This window comes from Pseudorasbora parva, chromosome 3 (assembly GCF_024679245.1).
Source record: "Pseudorasbora parva isolate DD20220531a chromosome 3, ASM2467924v1, whole genome shotgun sequence".
Lineage (NCBI taxonomy): Eukaryota > Metazoa > Chordata > Actinopteri > Cypriniformes > Gobionidae > Pseudorasbora > Pseudorasbora parva.
Genome location: NC_090174.1, coordinates 43,692,188 through 43,715,044, shown reverse-complemented (window position 1 = coordinate 43,715,044; position 22,857 = coordinate 43,692,188). Strand labels below are relative to the sequence as shown.

General features: G+C 37.2%; 1 protein-coding gene across 1 annotated transcript in view; it reads right to left on the bottom strand.

Annotated features, from left to right (window-relative positions):
• Positions 1-22,857, bottom strand: part of rorb (RAR-related orphan receptor B) — a 26,338-nt gene continuing 3,481 nt past the window's right edge. Inside the window, exons 2-10 of the mRNA XM_067440206.1 lie at positions 7,019-7,104; positions 6,355-6,496; positions 3,716-4,135; positions 3,478-3,599; positions 2,345-2,477; positions 2,104-2,211; positions 1,847-1,957; positions 1,567-1,679; positions 1-1,433 (exon numbers count right to left, since the gene is read on the bottom strand). Coding sequence (XP_067296307.1) covers positions 1,275-1,433; positions 1,567-1,679; positions 1,847-1,957; positions 2,104-2,211; positions 2,345-2,477; positions 3,478-3,599; positions 3,716-4,135; positions 6,355-6,496; positions 7,019-7,104 — 1,394 coding nt within the window. The 3' untranslated portion in view covers positions 1-1,274. The remainder of the gene's footprint in view (positions 1,434-1,566; positions 1,680-1,846; positions 1,958-2,103; positions 2,212-2,344; positions 2,478-3,477; positions 3,600-3,715; positions 4,136-6,354; positions 6,497-7,018; positions 7,105-22,857) is intronic.

Here is a 22,857-nt window from a genome sequence, read left to right as displayed (position 1 = left end):
AAAAAATTGTAATAGAATGACTAATTTTAGATGTCTTCAGATATTCAACTTAAATCAAGTACTGCCAAACACAGAACATTCTTATATCTAATGAAATATAAAGATTTTCAAAATAAGGACGAGTACTTTACAATTAGCATAATGGTTCAGAATACCACAGAATAAGCCTGACCTGGGCACGTAATGACAGATAGGACATTATTGCTCAAGTCAGAGAATCTACAATAAAGGCAGCAGAAAAGAGTTCATATCAGTGGCAGTAAATTTAGTTGAGCTATTTTGTATTAGCTATTTATGCCTTCACAGAGAGAGGGCTGCAGCTTCACATGTGCTAGTGCTGTATTATTTTTGGCAGTAAGAACAGCATTATGAGGCATTTAGAGCAAACAGGATTATAGATTTGAAGTAGTTCTGAGGGCTTTCCATAACGTCACATTTGACTGGATTGTTTTTCAGCAGTTACAGAAACTGTTATTGCAGCAATGACTGACAAGATGGTAATCGGCCTTACAATTTTTTGTAAAATATATATCTCTATACTTTCGTACGGAAAAGTACCCATTATCTATTCTTTTTCCACTTCAAAAATCCTTAGTGGCAGGATTAATGTTGTGGTGCTGTTTGTACATATCTACATAGCCCAGACAAGGCTTTTAAACGTGGCCAAACAAAGTTAGTCCCCCGTTAACCTTATACCAGTTTCAACTTCACATATTATGTACAGGTAAAACTACAAAACAAATACCAAAAATTACATAGACAAGGTACGGGCCTTTCAGGCCATTGTTGTTTTTAAATTATGACTAAAATATTAACAGAACAAAATTTAATACTGGAATACCGCTTTGTACTAGAGAAATAACTACATTATCATTTTTGAATGCACTCCCCACCTTCTCATTTCAATATAACAATATTTTATATAAAAAAGAGAGAAGTCAAACAAACAAATGAACTTACCCAATTTAAAGACAGCTTAAATTGTCCTAAAGTCTGTACATTTCTTGTCAAACTGAAGGCGCCTTTTGCTGCTGCCGCATATATACATTCTTATGACTGTACCGGTGAAATTGAGTTGGATTTTTGAAGTGCAGGACATTCCTAGAGAGTTTTTTGTTGTTGTTGTTGTTGTTGTTGTTGTTGTTGTTGTTGTTGTTATGGCTGCAAAATCTGCAGATGCTGCAACACAGTGTTCATTCTCTGCAACACCTCCCAGGGACAGCCGGTCGATTGTTGAACGAAAGACTTAGAAGAGTGTGGGTAAACATGTCCGGTCATTTGGGCATGACGCCAGCTGCGTCAGGATTGAAGAGCTCCTTATAGAGAGGAGGAAAGAGCATGTTAACGGTCTCTGGGTGGAGCTGCTGGAAGGCCTGAAGCTCCTCCGTGTGGAGAGTGCACAGAGCCGACAGCGTGGGGATCCGGCTTATCAACTGCGAAAACAAATACGGGTACAGTGGAATGAGGGTCTTTTGCCTAAACATGATCAAACGGAATCTATTTAAGTTCAATAAGTCGTGGTCAATTCCTGTCTGAACTGTGTCATGGTCACTTGAGACGTCCTACCTTGGCCAGGGCATCCTCGTCCAGATGGTTCTTTTGCATGATGTGCTGCAGGGCAAAGTAGATTTTCTCTTGTAGCTTCTGTACTTTCCTTGGCTCCATTAACCACGGCCGGTCTAGAAATGCGAGAGAATTATCTATTAATATCTGCTGGTGTGGAGCAGATATAGCATAGCAAATTCTATGTAGGTCGGTAATATTAATAAACAAACAAGTACTAAATGTTGATTTGACCCCATTAATATCAATCTTTACAATCTTTATGTTTGTAGTGAGGTCTGACCTGTAGAAATGAGCACTGCAGCAGAAAAAAGAGCAATCTCCTCTTCTGTTAATTGCAGTGAACATAAACTCTTGGCAAAGTCAAACACCGCACTGACCAGGTCGTCACAGCCTGCAGGAGGTAAATATTAAAATATTAATATGCTGCTTAAATCATCACTAGCAGTGATATTAACAAGATGTTAAACTATATTCATAGCATGTGCATTTTGTAATGCAGAAATTGTAATATTAATGGTTGAGCATGGGAAGTTGTACCTAGAGCTTTAAATATCTGCATGCCTCCATATTTCCCCTCAAACAGAACCATGTTGTTGAGAGGATTGAATGCCCGGCACATTCTGACCAGCACTACCTCCAGACAACCTGTTTTTTGAAAGAAAAGTGTTAAGTAGACTAATTTGGATCACAAAATTCGTATTTAAGTCTTAATCAGTGTGTAACAAAAATAGAGTATGGTCATTCAGATTCATAGCGTGTATCAGATGCTGTTCTTTACCTGATTTCAGTAGCAATATCTGGTCGTTCTGGCAAAGCTCCATGAAGCCAGTGATGCGCTTAGCAAACTCTACCACGTACTGAATGGCATGAGTTATCTGTATAGCGCACTGCTGCCACAACACGTCCCTTGTCTGAAATACACACACACACAGGCCTCATAGGTAAGCGAGTCATCTGATTTGTTCTGGGGAAATTATTGCATGCTTCTGGGAAACTTTTTTTTCTGTTAATATTTTGCACTAATTGCTTAAGTCTCAAAAGCTTTACTAATTTAAAGTCTCAATGCTCACCAAAGTTCCATTTATTTGATAAAAAATAGTTACAACAGTATTATTTTTGAAATATTATTGCAAATAATATATTTTTTCTACTTTAATATACTTTAAAATTGAATGTATTCCTGTAATGGCAATGCAGATTTTTCAGCAGCTATTGCTCCAGTCTTCCAATTGGTGAGATGAAAAAAAAAATGATATAGAATTTTTCTGCACTCCTCTGTATAAAAGGAAAATTAAACAGCTAGAGTACACTTTTACTCTTTAATTTAGTTAAAAAAGTAATGATTGAAATTTCCAGTGCTCATCGTGAAAAATCACAACAAAAAAGGCAGAATCTGTAGTTTCCCATTTATGAAACATCCTTACAGAGCACAGAGAATACTGAAAATGTGATATCAGCAAATTGCTTTTGTGAGCTCTGCAATTCTCTCCCTGTATAGCGAATCTTCATAGGCACTATTTCAAAGGGCTTCTCGGTAATTACCCATAATCCATTTGACACAGGGAAATGAAGAGGGCTTGTAGTACGTCTGGCACCCTCCCCTATTGTGCTTTGAGTGTTCGTTAGCTAAATCCGTTAGCTCTCTCGCTTTCTCTTTTTCTCCATATCAGTGCGAAAGCTGGATAGGATCAGCTCCAGGGGGCTGAGATACTCTAATGAACTCTGATCTCAAGCGTGCAATCTGACTATGAAGAGGGAACGAAGTACGAGCAAAGTGGACTGAAAGGGTGAGAGATGATGTTCAGCACCAGGTGTAAAAGCATGTCAATGAATGTACGAACTCGGCGGGGATAGGGGAAGTGTTTGGCATGTAAGCTGAGCTCTTTGCTCGTTGAGGGAGCGACCTCACACCTTGCTTTGGTACATCTTGACTTCTTCATAGGAGTGCGTCTGCCAGGCTAGCTGCTGAAGCTCTTCTGCCGTGTACTGACACGTCTCCAGGTGGGACTTTATGATGTTCTGTGCAATTCGGTCTGTTAAAAAGAAAAACAGAAGGGATTGAAAAATGATGTATTGCAACTCTTGTCATACATCCATGAACCATGCAACCCAAATATAACTCTTTTCCAACTGGTTTTACTAGTCGTACCTAATTCCCCCATAGACACTCCAGGTGCTAGCTGGCTATCTTGATAGGAGCCGTAGGTGAAAAGGTTGGGAACAGGGGTGAGATCATATATGGGTTCCTGTTTGATCTGCTTCATTCCGGTCATGTCCAGTCCAGACTGATCCGGGCTGGCCTGTGTGGAGTCCATGCCATAGTAACCTCCAGGAGCGCTGTTCGGCTGACCCTTGGGCATGTCTATAATGTGACCATTGGCGTATGTCCCTCCAATCTCGTGGTTGAGGGTGCTGAGTCCGTTGGTGAGGCTGGAGGAGTAAACACGAGCGAGGGCCTCCGCTTCGCCCGTCTGCTGCTGCCGCTGCTCCTGCAGCCTCTGCTGGTGTTTCTGAACCTCTGCGTACAAGGAGTCTCTCTGTTTCTTGGACATGCGGCCAAACTTAACAGCTGATGGGGGGAGGGGAAAGAATGCAAATGAGATTAGTGCTGGTTTTAAAGCTATCAATAAGATCAATCCAGCTTGTCGACAAGCAGATGAGATGATTAGTGATGAATGTTACATGGTCTTTATGCAGTTTGGATAGTCTACGCAGTGAGGAAAATAAGTATTTGAGCACCCTGCTATTTTGCAAGTTCTTTGCTTTGAAATCATAGAGGGGTCTGAATTTGTCATCGCAGGTGCATCTCCACTGTGAGAGACAAAATCTAAAAAATAAATCTGGAAATCACAATACATGATTTGTTTAATATTTATTTGTATGATACAGCTGCAAATAAGTATTTGAATACCTGTCTATCAGATAGAATTCTGACCCTTAAAGACCTAATCTGCCTTTAAAATGTCCAACTCCACTTCATTTATTATCCTAAATTAGATGCACCTGTTTAAGGTCATTAGCTGCATAAAGACACCTGTCCACCCCATACAATCAGTAAGAATCCAACTACCAACATGGCCAAGACCAAAGAGCTGTCCAAAGACACTAGAGACAAAATGGTACACCTCTGGCTGGAAAGGGCTACGGGGAAATTGCCAAGCAGCTTGGTGAAAAAGGTCCACTGTTGGAGCAATCATTAGAAAATGGAAGAAGCTAAACATGACTGTCAATCTCCCTCGGACTGGGGCTCCATGCAAGATCTCACCTCGTGGGGTCTCAATGATCCTAAGAAAGGTAAGAAATCAGCCCAGAACTACACGAGAGGAGCTGGTCAATGACCTGAAAAGAGCTGGGACCACTGTTTCCAAGGTTACTGTTGTAATAAACTAAGATGTCATGGTTTGAAATCATGAATGGCATGGAAGGTTCCCCTGCTTAAACCAGCACATGTCCAGGCCCGTCTTAAGTTTGCCAATGACCATTTGGATGATCCAGAGGAGTCATGGGAGCAAGTCATGTGGTCAGATGAGACCAAAATAGAACTTTTTAGTCATAATTCCACTAAATGTGTTTGGAGGAAGAAGAATGATGAGTACCATCCCAAGAACACCATCCCTACTGTGAATCATGGGGTGGTAGCATCATGCTTTGGGGGTGTTTTTCTGCACATGGGACAGGGCTACTGCACTGTATTAAGGAGAGGATGACCAGGGCCATGTATTGCAAGATTTTGGGGAACAACCTCCTTCCTTTAGTTAGAGCATTGAAGATGGGTCGAGGCTGGGTCTTCCAACATGACAATGACCCAAAGCACACAGCCAGGATAACCAAGGAGTCGCTCTGTAAGAAGCTTATCAAGGTTCTTGCGTGGCCTAGCCAGTCTCCAGACCTAAACCCAATAGAGAATCTTTGGAGGGAGTTCAAACTCTGTGTTTTTCAGCGACAGGCCAGAAACCTGACTGATCTAGAGAAGATCTGTGAGGAGAAGTGGGCTAAAATCCCTCCTGCAGTGTGTGCAAACCTGGTGAAAAACTAAAGGAAACGTTTAACCTTTGTAATTGCAAATAAAGGCTACTGTACCAAATATTAACATTGATTTTCTCAGGTGTTCAAATACTTATTTGCAGCTAAATCATACAAATAAATAGTTTTTTTTATAATAAATAGTATTTATTTTTATTTTTAGATTATGTCTCTCACAGTGGACATGCACCTACGATGACAATTTCAGACCCCTCCATGAATTCTAAGTGGGAGAACTTGCAAAATAGTAGGGTGGTCAAATACTTATCCTTATTATTGTCCTCACTGTATATAATTATGGTAAAAGTTTAGTGATCATATAGCTAGTGATTGTCAAACACAATGAATTCAAGGTGCACATTTGTAAAACTTTTTGTCTTTACCATAAGTAAGTCTCTTTTCAACTTCACTAAAAGAATGTTTACTCAATTTCTAATTAAACAAGCAACAGATAAAGGAGCGAACAGTCATATTCAGACTGTACATTGTTGTTTAATGATGCAGCATCAAACCATGTTTTCAGTATCAAACCAGTGTGTCAGAGGTGAATATATGTAGGTTATTTGATGTAATCAAGTGCATTTTATCACTTGGAGAAAACGAAAAAAATAAGAAGAAAACAAGCTATATTACAGATGACTGTACTGAAAATAATGCTGTATGGACCATTTATGGTATACAGAGAAGTTTAGAAAAATAGAGTCTGGAAAACTATGGAATTTTGAAATGGAAAATGTGTAGGAACACTGATGTTATATCGCTCACCATCCCGGGACATGCCCAAAGCCAGACACTTTTGGAGCCGACAGTGCTGGCAGCGGTTGCGGTTTGTTCGGTCAATTAGGCAGTTGCGCTGACGAGGACAGGAGTAGGATGCGTTGTTCTGTTGGCTGCGCCTAAAGAAACCCTTCAGAGGACACAACAACAGAAGATTAAGATATGTTACATGCAGAAAAATCATATCTAAACTGTCTAAAACAAAAATGATTACGTTGCAAAAATGATGAAATGAATCAACACTAAACTGACTTCAGCCGATAAATGACACTATTGAGCTACTTTTCAGCACAATTGAATTCTGTTTGCATCATTGATCATTATTTTTCTGTTTCTCACTAAAGCTACTTTAAAAACTGAGTTCTATATAAATAAAGGTGATGACCTAATTTCTAAATGTTTATATTTAGTAATAAATTAAATTTGTAATTGTTAATCATTAATTATCTGAAAACAAGTCTTAGTATCCAATTTACTTCTTGGTAAGTTTATCTTGATTTAAGAATGCTTAGATAATTTTACTGGAAAATAAGATAAAATATAGATTTTTTTTATTTTTTGCAGTGTACAATGTTTTGGAGAAGTCCATGGATGACTGAATCACACAGATGACTAATAAATTCATAGAAGAAAAGGCACATCTTTCACTGACCTTACAGCCTTCACATGTGATGACTCCATAGTGGATGCCTGATGACTTGTCACCACAGATTTTGCATGGTATGACTTCAATTTGGGCTGAAAACAGACAAAAATGAACAAACAATGCAGTTACATCACTATATGCCTTTGTTTGCGTGATAAAGACTGTATCAGGGCTCCTCTCTTGACCACCTTGATTCTAAGAATGATCACTTTTAAAATGCCCCGTGATGTGCCTTTTAGATTTTTGTCAAGACACAAAGTCACGGTTCTCAGTAGGCAGACAGACATACATGAGAGTCTGAGATCTGAGAGGGGCGATTCAAAGTCTAAACCTCAGTATTCTCTCAGGTTCCCCAGTAAACCAGAATGGATTCTCACTTGTACATTTGTCATAACCTCTTCTTCCATTATACATTTTAAGCACAAAGTCTGAGAGATTGCCTTTATGAAAACAACCATGTGCATGTACAAGGCAAGCTACAGTACACAATGAATTATGTAATCAGAACATGGCAAGTTGTTTAATGAGGAACCTAATACAAATACATGGCCGTGAGGCTCAGCTCCAACCTTGCTGTCTCTTGCACGTGTCACTGGGAAATGTAAAAGAAAAGATAAAAGGAGACAGAAAACCTTTAAGAGAGAGAAAGAGAGCGAGGGAGAAGAAGACAGAGCGAGAAACCCATCTCCCTGCTGAGACTGCACACTCACAATAAAGAGATTAGCCACCCAATCTAATCCTAAATTATTTCTACACATGCTTGTTCCCCTGCTCTCAACTGGCTTATCTGATGCAGCAATTCTCAATTAATCTTTCCTGCACTCAAACGCAAATTCACATCTGCCTATAATGACAAATGTACAAAAAGAACAAATGCTATATTTCTCTTCCACTCTAATGGGCCATGTTGTTCTTGTACATTTGCATTTATATATATACATATCTATTTTTTCCTTATATGAACTCCTAATTAGTATAAACATCTAGTTCTATGAAACAAAAACATTGCAACAGCAGTCTCAGATGTAATTCTGATACGAATAGGGACCACTGCAAAGTGAGTTCCATGCCAGATCCATCATGCGTACGTTAATATAACTTACCAATGACCACAATATTAAATATCAATAATGAGCAGCTTGAGCTAAATTACTGCAGTATAAATTTACACAGATTATTGCTTAGATTAAAGTTATAACATTTTTTTCCTCACTTGTGAGTTGTTTATTTCCGTCTCTGCATCACAGTATACAGGACACTGAATTAAAGAATAAGACAATACATAAAAACAAAACCAAGCAATGCGATTTTTAGAAATCAAAATGTTACAAAAAACATTAACACAAAGGCTATTTTTGTTTCAGCCAAATTCAATATTAACAGTAGCAAGTTGCTTTAGATAAAAGTGCTAAATTAAATATTACGGTACTTGCTTGACTGTGAAGTGAACGTTTTAAACTGCAAAACAAACTAAGATCTTTCTAAACCTGAAATGTTGTCTTACCTACAACATCTGTCTTCATTTTTAGACAGAAGCACTGTTGACGCAAGCACACACCTGACGTGAGACCGCAGTGTGAAGCTCAGAGGTTTGGAAGTGTGAGTGCATATCTAGTTATGTGTGTGTGTGTGTGTGTGTGTGTCTGTATGTGAGTGTGTGCGCCGCTAATCTGACTGTGAGAATATAACTCAGAGACTGACTAGTCTGTATATTATATGTTGGAAAGTTTATATCTTGTATTCATACTGTAAATATTTATTAATGTATTGTGAATGAATATGTAGGCCTACTTTTGTTCAAAATGTATTAGCATATGAAAAGTTTATGTTTGTTGTTGTAGTATATACATACTGTGAGCAATGTAATGGGATTAACACACGTATACATTAACTAGTCTGGGCTGTAGTAGCTCTTCTCAGTCTAGCCCACTAGACTTAAGCCACAGTGTCTGTGGGTTTGGTGGTTATGGGGGTGGGTGTTTGCCCCAATGACCCTCAGCTACAGGAAGCACACGCAAGGTTGTTTCCATGACAATGTCACCTTGAGTTTACTCCTCTGTATGAAAATTAAAGCAGTATTGACAACTATAGGGAAACAATAATTGAAGGAACATTTTAGTTTTCTTCTGGGATATTAAAAATATTAAAACACACTCTGTGATACATATATTGGATACATTTAATGTTTAATGTTCTTTAACGTTCTAGCTCTCTTTAATGTTCTATTTTTTTGGCAAATTGATGATTACCTACATATATATTTATAAAATATATATAATATAAAAACCTAATATTTAATATTTATATCTAAAATAAAATATAAAAAATGTAAGCTATTTTTATTCAAACTAATATTTTTATTAATAGAGCTAGGATAAAATTCAATTTTTTGTAATTACGCATTTTTTCCTTTTCATGTTAAAGGTCCTGTTCTTCGCGATCCCATCTTTCAAACTTTAGTTAGTGTGTAATATTGCTGTTAGAGCATAAATAATACCTGTAAAATTATAAAGCTTAAAGTTCAATGCCAAGCGAGATATTTTATTTAACAGAAGTTCCCTTTCAAAGCCTACAGTGAACGGCCGGTTTGGACTACAGCAGGAAGTGCAGGGATGTAATGAAGTCACTAGAACCGTTTGTTGACTAACCCTCCGCCCACAAGAACACGCAAAATAGGGGGCGTGGTTTTGTTGCTCTCTCACGTGGAGAAGAGCTCGCATTCAGCGCTTGCATCTCCCCGTTATGGTAAGAGGCGGGACCTTTCCGGGCAAAGTGCGCTAAGCTGCTGTCCAATCACAACACGGGAACCGCTGGCACAATCAGAACTCGTTACTTATTTCTGAAGGAGGGACTTCATAGAACAACAAAATCATCAGGCTGTTTTTAGGACAGAGAAAACAGCGGTGTACAGATAAGTAAATTGTGTGAAAAATACTGTTTTTTTACACACGAAACATGAACTCATGTTATATTACACACTGTAAACACAATCAAAGCTTCGAAAACATACGAAGAACGGGACCTTTAATGCCTTAATTTTTGGCAAATTGTTTTACCTTTTACTATTTTTACTCACAGACAGACAGACAGACAGACAGATAGACAGATAGACAGATAGATAGACAGATAGATAGATAGATAGATAGATAGATAGATAGATAGATAGATAGATAGATAGATAGATAGATAGATAGATAGATAGATAGATAGATAGATAGATAGATAGATAGATAGATAGATAGATAGATAGATAGATAGATAGGCAAAATAAAGAAATATTTCTGACTGTTCCAATTCCACATATATGTCCTGCATAAAAACTGAAACCATTCTGCTTAGTAACTTATGAATGCTCATGGGCATTTTAATTTTACTCCATTACAGAATGAGTTATGTTCACGTTAAAGCTCCTCAGATAGATCAATTACTCTGTAATCACTGCATTTCATCTTGAGGCGCTAATACGATCATCTGCAGGGACTGTGGTTCACATTAAAACATGTGAAAATAGTTTTTCAAAAAGAAAAACTAGCACACCCTGTCCTTGCTTTTAAGGTCAAATAATACAGAATGGTGTTTTATGCCCGGGTACTTAAATCTTCAGGCTTTGTGTGTGGTAACGAGGGCTGTGAGTTCTATGTGATTGGCCCCAGACTCAGAACACTGGACCGGTTCCTCTGGTGACCCACTTTGACCAGTGCCAGAGCCAAACTGGGTCAAACAAGCACAGAGACTCAAACCTGTTGTGAACACAATCAGACACAAAACGGTGTTTTAAAATACTCTTAACTTTAAACTGCACACAACAGACATCAAGTTATTTATAGCTCTTTAAAAGCAGGGCTAAGGCAGTATTGACCACCGATAAAATATGCCATGCTGCGCATGTTAATGTTGTGTTAGAACTAGTTTAGCTACTATTATCAAGTCAAAATTTGGATATACATGCTAGCTAACCGAATGCATTACAGATGAAAGTTGAGAAATATTCAGTTTGTGTGTGTTTTAAATGCTTTGTGTGTTGCATATGACAGTATTTTGGTCTGAATGAATATATTGGATATGTCTGTTTGTGTGAGAATGGCCACAGGGCCTCTGTGTGTAGACCTGTCATATGAAATAAGGAGACGTCCGTGTCTGTGTCACTGTTACCAGGACGACCACAGCCTCCCTGGGTTTGTGGGTAGGAGGGCTGTATAGTCTGCCTGTCAGAGCAATCATCCACACCACCATGACATTCCAACAGGACATGATGTCATCGCCATCCCTACCAATACAACAACGCTGCACATTTGTCATTGTGGTACATATACTGATTTTACTTCCTTTAAGGATTAAAAACCTAAAAGGACGAGATGAAATATGTAAATAGTAAAACCTAGAGGGATGTTAGCGCCGGATTTATCTACCACTTTAAATGTTAACATCTTAGTGTTGCTAAAACCATTATAGATGTGCAAATTCGTTTTCTATTTAACATCATGATGCGTGCATTTTGCATCTGTCAAAATGCATCAGTGCAGAACCAAGGAATCAGAATTAGTGTACACACGTTATACATTCAAAAACGACGCTATTATTGAACAAAAGCAAGCATGTGCTAGGCTCCTTGCACCTGTCCGCTGTTACGCATAAGGGTTAGGCCTATCAGAGGGTTACGTAAGAGAGGGAGTGCAGCGCTGGCGATTCCATGGTTAAGAGGAGCTCAGCCCTGCAGGCTTAGCTGAGGACAGACAGGAGCTGCGGAATACCGCACACATGCTAGTCTCACAGTTAGCGACAGAAGCTTAGAATACTCTGAGTGGGAACTCAAAGATTCATAACAAAATCTTTTGTGTGTATATAATGTTGGTATATATTGTACATCTGAAAAATGGATTTGCTGTCATTATTTCCTCACCTGTGTGTGTGTGTGTGTGTGTGTGTGTGTGTGTGTGTGTGTGTGTGTGTGTGTGTGTGTGTGTGTGTGTGTGTGTGTGTGTGTGTGTGTGTGTGTGTGTGTGTGTGTAAAAAATTAAGAGACCACTTAACATTTTTAGACACGCACACACGCACGCACACACACACACACATGCATCTTTGCACACGTTTTATATATATATCACTTTGGACTGCACTTTATGGCGTCAAATGTGGTATATGAATCATTTGAAGCACTTTTATGATACTTTGGTGGGGGGTTTGTGTCGCTTGACTTTCATTATACTCTTAAAAAAAAAAAAAATTATATATATATATATATATATATACCTTTATTCATGGAACCTTTACATTCATTTAAAATGTAAATATAATGTTCTTCGAAATAAGAAAAACTGATTTTTTTCAGAACCAAAAATTATTTTGGAACCTTTATATTCAAGAGTATATGGAGAAGAGTGGCCAGGATATTCTTCTGCAATATTTACTTTTTACTGCATGTTCAAAAGAAGAAATTAAGTTGTATAGGTTTGTAACAACGTTAGGGTATTTTCGTTTTTTAGCCAACGATTACATTAATTTGTGTGTGAGTGAAACAAGAGCCACACACACACACACACACACGTGGATTGTATAATTGATTCCTAATGATATGAAGCTCTTTTCTGTCCCAGGAGTAGTTCCCTCTCTCTCTAAATAGTTCTTTAATTAGCTTCATTAAAGTGGATATGAGCACCCCTGCAACTTAATTTGTCATCATGCATGCACACGCATACACGCTGGAGAACACTGATAAATATTTGCTGTCGATACCAGCTGTTTGGGTGACAGATGTGTACCAACATGGCCAACAATGTAATCATTTTGTAATTCATAATTTAAATGATAATACCATCACTTGTGCTAAGTGATAGCAATATAACTTAACACTAATGTACCAACTGCTTACTTCTGATTTCTGCCTGTGCGTGTTAAATAATTTTTTGGTGTATTAGTATGAAGAGATGATGATCATATTTGGCAGTTGCCGCAACGATATCCGCAAACCTTGTTTGCAGCATTCCTTCAGGTGAATATACTGATAATGTCGCCGTCTTTTAATTTTAGCCTGCAGATTGAAGGCCATTTGAAGTCTTTGTTGTAAATCTTGCCTGTATGCATATGATAAGATGTTGTTTTGTCATTTGGCATCTGGCCCAATGATATTCCAAAGCCTTTTTGGGATATGCTAAACAGTGATACTAATACATCGTGTAGGTGGGAGATTATCTTCAGCACTCACACTTGTGAGCATGTCAACAATCCACGTCTCTTTAATGCAGACAAACATTAGAGGACGCAATCATACTCAGAATGCCTGAGATTGTCCGTCGCAGACAAATGCGCATGTGATTTTGAAGGTTTTGGGGTGAGCTGGGGTGAGAGGGAAGCTGTAATGGCAGCTTGTCACCATTAGGTGGCACATTGTCCAGATTGACAGGGGCCTAGGGGGAAGTGGTTGGAGAGGGGCAGCCTGCGACAGCATGTGGTGTTCATCCATGTTTTACATCATTTCCTTCAGGGAAGGACTCTGAGAGGAAGGCCCTGGGCACTTAGACACTAAACAGCTTTCACTGTCAGCAACATTAGCATTCTGATTCTAACATTGATCCCACTGTGTATTACTAAGAAAATAATTAGGACAATTCCACAGGGAAATAGAAGAAATATTCCACTCAGTGTTTTGAAATATTCATATATATATATATCTGACCACCGGAATTATCATTACTTAAATATCACTTATAAAGTCTTCCTTAGTCAAGTTTCCAAGTGATCAGCTTCTGCCAAACTTCTCACTCCATCCGTATGAAACCCCTACAGCATAACTAATCTTCCGGACAGTCTCTTGGCTCATTGATATAATCCTTGACATGAAATCCTTAGCATTTGGGTTCAAGCAAGTCACGTAAATGAGCTAATAATTATTAGTGTATATTGTTGTGAAACCCAGGACTGTTTAAAGTTCCATCAGAATTCAATTGCTCTGCATCTCCTTTATTAGCAAATAAAAGTTATTCTGTTATTCTGATACTTTTTCTGTCCCAGCACATCTGTTTAACTTGTTGACATTTATTCAAATTAATGTATTTGGCTATATGCTAATATAAACTTATTGGGTTAAATTTTGCATTACATTTCAGGCCATTTTGGTGAAGCCTGCTTGCACTGTAGATCTTTTTAGTCTATTGTGTAAAACGGTTTATGATAGTACAGGCTAACTTTATCACTGACCCTTATAAAGCATTTATTTATCTTTGTAAATGTTAATTTCAACATTTACTTATACTTAATACTAATACTAATAAACTCTTGTTAACATTAGTTAATGCACTGTGAACTAACATGAACAAACCATGAACAGCTGTATTTTTATTATCTGACGTTAACAAAGATTAACAATTACAGGAACAAATATACAGCTCATTGTTAGTTCATGTTAGTCAATAAATGAACTAATGTTAACTAATTCAACCTTATAGTAAAGTGTTACCAAAAATGGTAACTTAGTAGAAGTGTGAGCTGTGTTAGCGGGGTCCCAGAGCATGTTCCCTCATGAGATTTATTTGTTTGTTAGTTTGTTTATTTGGATTTATTTATTTAGCAAAATGGGCTTTTGTGGTCCCTTCCACATATGCAAATGTGAATGATAACATAACTGCAAAAAAGTAACAGCCTAGTAAACAACAGCTTGTTTACAGATATATTATGTATTTTATATTATTTAAGCACCTGGAACCTTATAAGCCTGACAGAATTTTCATGGGAAGTCAAACTAACTTCACCAAACATTTTCTTATATTCAAATATTTTATTTCTTACTCCTTTATAGTTCATGGCTCTTAATGATTTCAGCCACGTCATCTCTTGCAATATCTGAAGCTCACGTTTTTCCTGTCAGTCATTACTAGAATACATTTTACTCATGGAGAAAACTGATTGTTTGGTCAATAATTCAAGAAGGTCCAGACTTTAAAGCTCTTGATTTTATGTTGTACATCCCCTTATGAAAAAGTAACAGTCCTTGTAATTATTTAACTGTTGCGTTTGTTACAATAAGGATATCATTTCATTGATGGCTCTTCATTTACCATGCTTAGTCCAATGTGTTTATTTTTTTAATCTATACCATTTATGAAAAATAGCAACCTACACATTAAGAAACTATGACACAATATAAATCTATAGTGAAAATCTTTGCACACATTTGACACGCTGGTGAATGCGTGCACGGTATACAGATTCAAGCGCAACTCATGCAAATAAAGCGGTCTTATATCATATTGAGGTCATATTGTGCTAATATTTGGTCCGTTGAATTCAGGTGGGAATTTAGGGCTTATAAAAGCTCTGAATGCACAATGTATATTTGATTATTAATTCTATGTTTCCATTCATTGTGATATATATAGTGGTGAGGTTGCACTTGTTTTGGTTATTGGGCGGGAGGCGGGGGTAAGGTAGTTTTCAAAAAGACTCTTAGAAAGTGCTGTATGTGCAACATTACTAAATCATCTTGCTCCGCCACAGTGTGTGAGAGAGTTTGCTGGGATTATATCTCTAATAAGTATTTGTTGATGAGGCTGCAGGCATTTCCCCATTGGCTTGTCATCAGCTGTGCCAGACTCAGGCATCTTTGATCCGAGATGTGATTGGCCGCCTCAATGAGGCTACAGAAGGGGACACGCTGGCATGCATCCAACATTTGAACAATATAAAACAACATATATCTGAACCTACAGAACTAATACTCTGCGTGTTAACCAGTCAGTGTATACTACAATACTCAATTTCATTGTTGCAGTTAGTTACAGAAAGTATAAGGAAGAGACCAGTGAAAGAAAGTCTCTTTTGATTAAAAAATCCAGTAATAACTGAATTATAATTACAATTATAAAATTCAGCATCACATATGATTCTAATATGCAGATTTGGCTGACTTCTTATCAATGTTAAAAATAGTTGTTCTGCTTAATATTTGTGTGGCAACCACTAGGCCTATACTTTTTTTGAGGATTCTTTGATGAATTGAAAGAACGGCATTTATCTTAAATGGAAATAATGTGTTTTACCATTTTAAATATCTTTACTGTAACTTTTAACCAATTTAATACATTCTTGTTGAATAAAAGTATACATTATTATATACATTTATTTATATACATTTATTAAACCAAAAATACTGAGTTGTTTCAAAAATGTTTTAAAGCCAATCGTTTGTCCATATTTGACCCAAACATGAGTTGGAAAAACTCAAAAACTTTTTTTTTTTTTTTTTTTTTTGTGTTTGTAAAGTTTGTATTTTATTGTATGTCTGAAATACGTATACATTAGGAAAATAACAGATTTTTTTTCTAGAAATAGAAAAAATTCTAGAAAGAAATTTCACTCATTTAAATAAAATGTTGCAAAAGGTATGTTACATTTATGTTATTACATTATGTATGAATTAGCAGTGCTTGTCCTTAAAAAGCTATAAACCAACATTAGTGTTTTTAGCATTTTAACATCTAAGCATCCACTATACAACTTTGCACACAGGTTCTCCAATCTTATGGAGAGAAAAAAAGAGATTGATTTATGCAATATTTCATTGCTGAATATTTAATTAACTTATTCTTACACATTGTGTGTAAACATTGCAACAACGAGAAAAAAAAAAAAAAAAAAAAAAAAAAAAAAAAAAAAAAAAAAAAAAATATATATATATATATATATATATATATATATATATATATATATATATATATATATAAAATAAATACTTGTATGTAGGTAACACTTTATTTTAAAGGTGTCATGAACTGTTTTTTTAATTATTTTTTTTATATTGTTGTCTGAGGTCAACTAATGACGTTTGTATGGTTTTTATATTCAAAAACATCATAACTAATAAGTAATAGGCTATTTTCTACACTGGTTTTGAGGCCCTCTCCTCAACGCTGGGTTTTGCTTGGCTAGCAGCACTGGAGGCTTGGAAGTAAACGCCCACGGCCAGGATTGGATAAGATTTGCATATTTAATAAGCTTGAGCTCCTGTCATATATATTCCCCTGTCAGTTCAGTTCACATGAGGAAGGGTCGTTCAATATAAGTGTAAACCGCCCGCACGTCCCCTTCAAATGTCAAGTCAAGAGAGAAGCACAGAACAAGAAAGGAATATTACGAGATTCATCGGCCTGCCGATAGGCTTCCGTTTTGGTAGCCCGTCTGGAAAACATATAGCCCTGGGACGTTGGGCTTTGTGAACCCTGGCCCATACGTGTCTGAGTCCAGCGTGCTAAAGGAATGTTCTGTTAAGACACGTACACAAGAAAAACGATCTATAACAATGCAATACTATTACATATAAAAACACGTTTTACTCACATAAGTGTGTTGCACCATTCCTGTCGGATCCAATATAGAAGAATAGCATTGTGATATTTGTTTACAAATGATTCCGCAGTGAACTGAAGTGAACCCCACTGTCTTCCCCAAATCAGCTGGAATTTAATTAAAAATAAAGTTCAACCACACATTACTAATATTAGGATCCGAAGGAAGCTTATGCAGCAACTGTGTTTTTCCACAATATCTTGCTATCTTCTTCAACATGTTTATTGCTGCTGGCTAGCATGATCTGATGAGTCGTGGGCGGGGCTACTGAATTACACATGCCTGTTATTCTGTAGAGGCGGTGTTTTGTCAGTCGATGTAGTCAAGATGCGAACACGATCGTTTTCTGGGCCTGGTGTCTATAAAAGCTTTTCTTTGACTAACAAGGACATTTTCAGCTCTGAAACTTACAGGATAATATTATCTAATCTTACTAATCATATTAACATGACCTTTTATATATCAAAAGCTCAAGGGGAAGTTTATTTCTCAATTCATCACCCCTTTAAGGTTCAGTTATTAACTATTAACTAGTTGCTTATTAGCATGCATATATTGCATAGGATATTTGCTGTTTATTAGTACTTATAAAGCACATATTAATGCCTTATTCTGCATGACCTTATTCTACATCCCTTAACCCTACCCAATACCTAAACTTAAATGCTACAAAAACTACCTTACTAACTATTATAAGCAGTAAATTAGGAGTTTATTGAGGCAAAAGTCGCAGTTAACAGTGCATATGTGTTTCCCATACTAAAGTGTTATCAATATTTATTAATGTCTAATATTTTGAATGAACATGTTTTGGATATATTTTTTTATCAAAAAATGATAGTGATGCAATAACGTGGCAAAGTTTCATAGCAATATCTCGTATTTCATTGAAATATTATTTGGTTGATACCCTATTCACCTGTTGCGTCTCCCAAATAGTGAAAAGCACATGCACTAAGACAGTAAGATACAGCAGGCAAGAAGGAACACCTACTCTACAATCTGTGATTTTATCGCTGTCAGTGTGAACAGCTGCATCTTTTTTTTTTAGAGATAAAAGAAATCAATTTCAAAAAACCAAATTGCTGGAACCCGGAAAAAAAGTGAAAACTGCATGGAAGTCAGTTCTGATCATGTAGGTGTAACCATTTACTAGTCACAATAGAGCTGGTGCTCCTTAAGTCTGACCCTTATGACCTGCCTGGACTCCACCAACACAAACTCATTGACCTCATCAACCTTTGAACTTTCCTTTAAGACACTGTGTGTTTGTGTATGTGTGTGCAAAGCTGGAATGAGTAAGTTCAAATGTTTTCACTCTGACAAGCCATCAGATAGACATAACCGTCACTGCTCCTAATGGCAGTCTATAAAAAAAAAAAAAAAAAAAAATATATATACATATATATATATATATATATATATATATATATATTTTTTTTTTTTCGTTTTTTAGCCAACGATTACATTAATTTGTGTGTGAGTGAAACAAGAGCCACACACACACACACACACACACACACACACACACACACACACACACACACACACACACACACACACACACACACACACACACACACACACACACACACACACACACACACACACACACGTGGATTGTATATAAAACCATAAAACATTTCCATAACTTGAAATAAAAGTTTTTTTGTTATTTTTAGTTTAATTTATTTCAGTTAACATTTATTTCAAGTCATGGTGATCTTTTATTTTTATAATAAAACCTGGATTATAGTATGGATAGGTACTTATTATATCCTTTTACATCTTTTTGCTAACCATTTCTAGGCTGTTGAAAGCTACAGTGGTAAAACTTTAGTATGGGGAACACATATGCACTGTTAACTATGACTTTTGCCTCAATAAACTCCTAATTTACTGCTTGTAATAGTTAGTATAAAAGGTATTTTTTGTAGCATTTAAGTTTAGGGTAGGATTAAGGGATGTTGAATAAGGTCATGAAGAATAAGGCATTAATATGTGCTTTATAAGTACTAATAAAGAGCCAATATCCTAGTAATATTCATGCTAATAAGCAACTAGTTAATATTTAATAACTGAACCTTAAAATAAAGTGTTACCATTACAGTATACTGTAATATACAGGAGCGTCATAGAGTGAGGTCTTTCACTATGACCCTGTGTGTGTGTGTGTGTGTGTGTGTGTGTGTGTGTGTGTGTGTGTGTGTGTGTGTGTGTGTGTGTGTGTGTGTGTGTGTGTGTGTGTGTGTGTGTGTGTGTGTGTGTGTGTGTGTGTGTGTGTGTGTGTGTGTGTAAACTGTTAAAGTGGGTTAGTAAGTCACTCAGCCTAAGGGTAGCATAGCCGTGTCATATCTGTGTGTTTGGACAATGTCCTCTCTCACTCTTCCCTCTTCACAATTACATAATCCTACATGATTGGTAAAAGGAAGTATATGGATGCACTGTAATGCAAAAGAGATGATGTTTGGATAAGGAGCTATCCAATTTTAATGAATCAGAAACAAGACACTGAGAGAAAAATGTGTTGGTAACTTTATAAATTGTTTAATATGGCATTCTTTAAATTAACATTCGTTACATCAAATATGAAAATAGCAAAAGTAATATTCTCTCTCAAATTAGAATATTTATATTAGAAAAATTCATGGTAGTCATTGAGTGCATCTCGTAGCTGACATGCCTCTGATTATTACCATTTTAAAATATAACAATATATATATTTATTGTTTTGTGGCATTTTGGTAACACATTACATGCAATGGAAAAGGCAGGTGTTGTAAGCAGCTAAATATAGATTTATAGTTATAAATTGCCCTGATAATCATCAAAATTAGTTCTCTAAATGTTGGTATCTCGTAGTGTGTGTGTGTGTTCTGCATGCCTCTTTAAGGCTTCCCTCTCAGGACGGGATGGTAATAGCTTGCCTTAGGCCACAATTTAATTCCATGTAACGAGGTCCTTCCCCAAAGTGGCCCCAGGAGCCCCTCTCTGTAAGAAGCAAATTGATCACAATCTAAGGGCCTCTCTTCACCTGAGAGCGCAGTCTCTCTCTTTCTCTCTGTCTCGTTCACCTCCCTTGAACACTCCATCTCAGTATCCTTATCTGTCTTAAGCTTTCTCTAAGATCACTTTTGCTCTTCATCTAAATCTCTTTACAGGCCTTTGTTTCAAAAGCTCGCACAAACAGTTCTTCTGTTACACACCTTTTGTTCAACATTTCCTCTTTACACTCAATGGCGTTCCTAATGTAATTTTCTTAGAGGCTTCCTAAAACAGATATAATCACATTAGCATGCTTTAAAAATCTGGTTCAAAGAGTTCACTGTGTAAGCGCATACATGCAGTCAGGAGTCTTTAAGCACACAGGAGGACTGAAGGTGCAATGGATCTAAGCTAATGAGATTTCTATGTAATGTATATATAGTGCGTGAGGTTTAAAAGTCCCATTGAAAATGAAAAAAATAGTAATAATAATTGTAAATGAGCAGGAAATATTTAAGATTCTGCACTAACAGGTATTTGCACTATTCATGCTTCCACTGAAGCACAAGATGCTCCTTGATCATGGAGGAGAACACGGTCATCAGTTTTCACACAAACTTGTGAAGTTCATGCAGTTTTGAGTGCTGCTGCAATTAAAGGGTGGAAATTCACACAAATTATGCTAATAATTATATATTTTGTATTAAATTAGAAGGAAAAAAACAGTTGGAGAGGTCTCTTCTATAGACCTCTCCGTTGACATGTATGACCAAACACATCTGTGGACCAAACTAATTTTCTGATGCAAAAGTGGCCACACAACCCCATACACTATAAGAGAGAGAGAGAGAGAGAGAGAGAGAGAGAGGAGAGAGAGAGAGAGAGAGAGAGAGATGAGAGAGAGAGAGAGAGAGAGAGAGAGAGAGAGAGAGAGAGAGAGAGAGAGAGAGCGAGAGAGAGAGAGAGAGAGAGAGAGAGAGAGAGAGAGAGAGAGAGGAGAGAGAGAGAGCGCTTCAATCTAGATCCGATTTCTGCGTTACATAAAGCAAAAGACAAAGTTTTTCCTGCTCCCTGCCTGAGGTAGAGAACAGTAAGCCTTTCAGCAGAAAGTTGCTTTCTGGACGCTATATATCCCGCTGAACCAACTTTGGGATAAAACCAGGACCATTTTACAAACCTTACAGAACCCCCCCATCCCCTTTTTCGTAAGTTCAGCATGCAACATCACTGTCATGTGGAACGGTCCCAGTAGTGTCAGCTCCCCTTCTGCACCATATCAAAAGCCCCAGGTGCCACTCTCCAAAGCACACATTACTGAATGAATGAACACTTAGGGAAGGGCGAGACCAGTCGAAGAGAACTAATAAAACCGAAACGCAGCAAAGCAGAGAAAACGTGCAGAAATACCGTAGGGAGGGCAAAATGAAAACATTAAACTGACATATTTAGCCTTACAATTCAGCCACTCTCTGAGCTTCTCTCTCATGCAAACTCAAAAATCTGAAACAAGGGCTCTGCAAACAGATGACACACTAGTCTACACATTCTCAGTCGATACCAAGACGTGTTCACAAAAACACTACAGGGAACAAGAGCCGATATGGTCACACTCGAAATAGATGTCAAGACACGGTCTGGTTGGTGGTATGTATAGTCACCTAGAAAGTAAAGTAGTACTACTGTAGAATATAATCCAGAATTTATTATATACGTGTAAATAAAAGTGCAGAATGATATGAGAGTAAAATAGATTGAATGAAGAAAGCAACATACTGAATGGATTAGTTTTGTGCTGGCTGTGCAACTCGGTTTCTGCCTCACTTTTGGGGATTACATATCTTGGTTTTCTTTGTGTAATCTTTCTCAGGTTACATAAGAGCAAGCCATTAGTCAACCAAGCAGAGACTAGCAGCTACTATAAACAACTGACCAGATGATATTAGTACCAATACAAACGTGGGCTTCAAACAGAAAGCAAGTAACAGTAATGGCTGGTTATTGATAGTTTTACTTAGTTATTGTTGGCCTACTGCCTGGTTAGAGATTTGGAGCAGTTTGCAATGCGTAATCCATTTCTGTGATGTCGACATGTGTATGGTGTCAGTCAAACAAACAATGCTGTGCTTATTGATCTGCCTCCTAACTGCAATATGAAAAATATATTTAAAATGAACAAAAAACAACACGTTGGTAAGATATATGTACTGTGTATCTGTGCATATATATATTCACACACATTACATTCATGGGACAAAAGATCTGTCAACTGAATCCTGTACTTCACACAACTATAATATCTATACACACGATTTATGTTCGTTTACAGTAGAAATAAAGCTCATGGTTGGGTGGCCATGCATATTGATCCTGCTCTTCAGCGAGCTGAGACACGCAACATCAAGCAGGTCGATGGAGAGATGGCCTCACACTCTGGAAGCCAAAGTGATGCTAAAAGCTATTGGCATTAGCAGTTCATGCGTAACTGTCTCTCTTTGTGTCTGTGGCTCAGAGTTTCAGGGGTG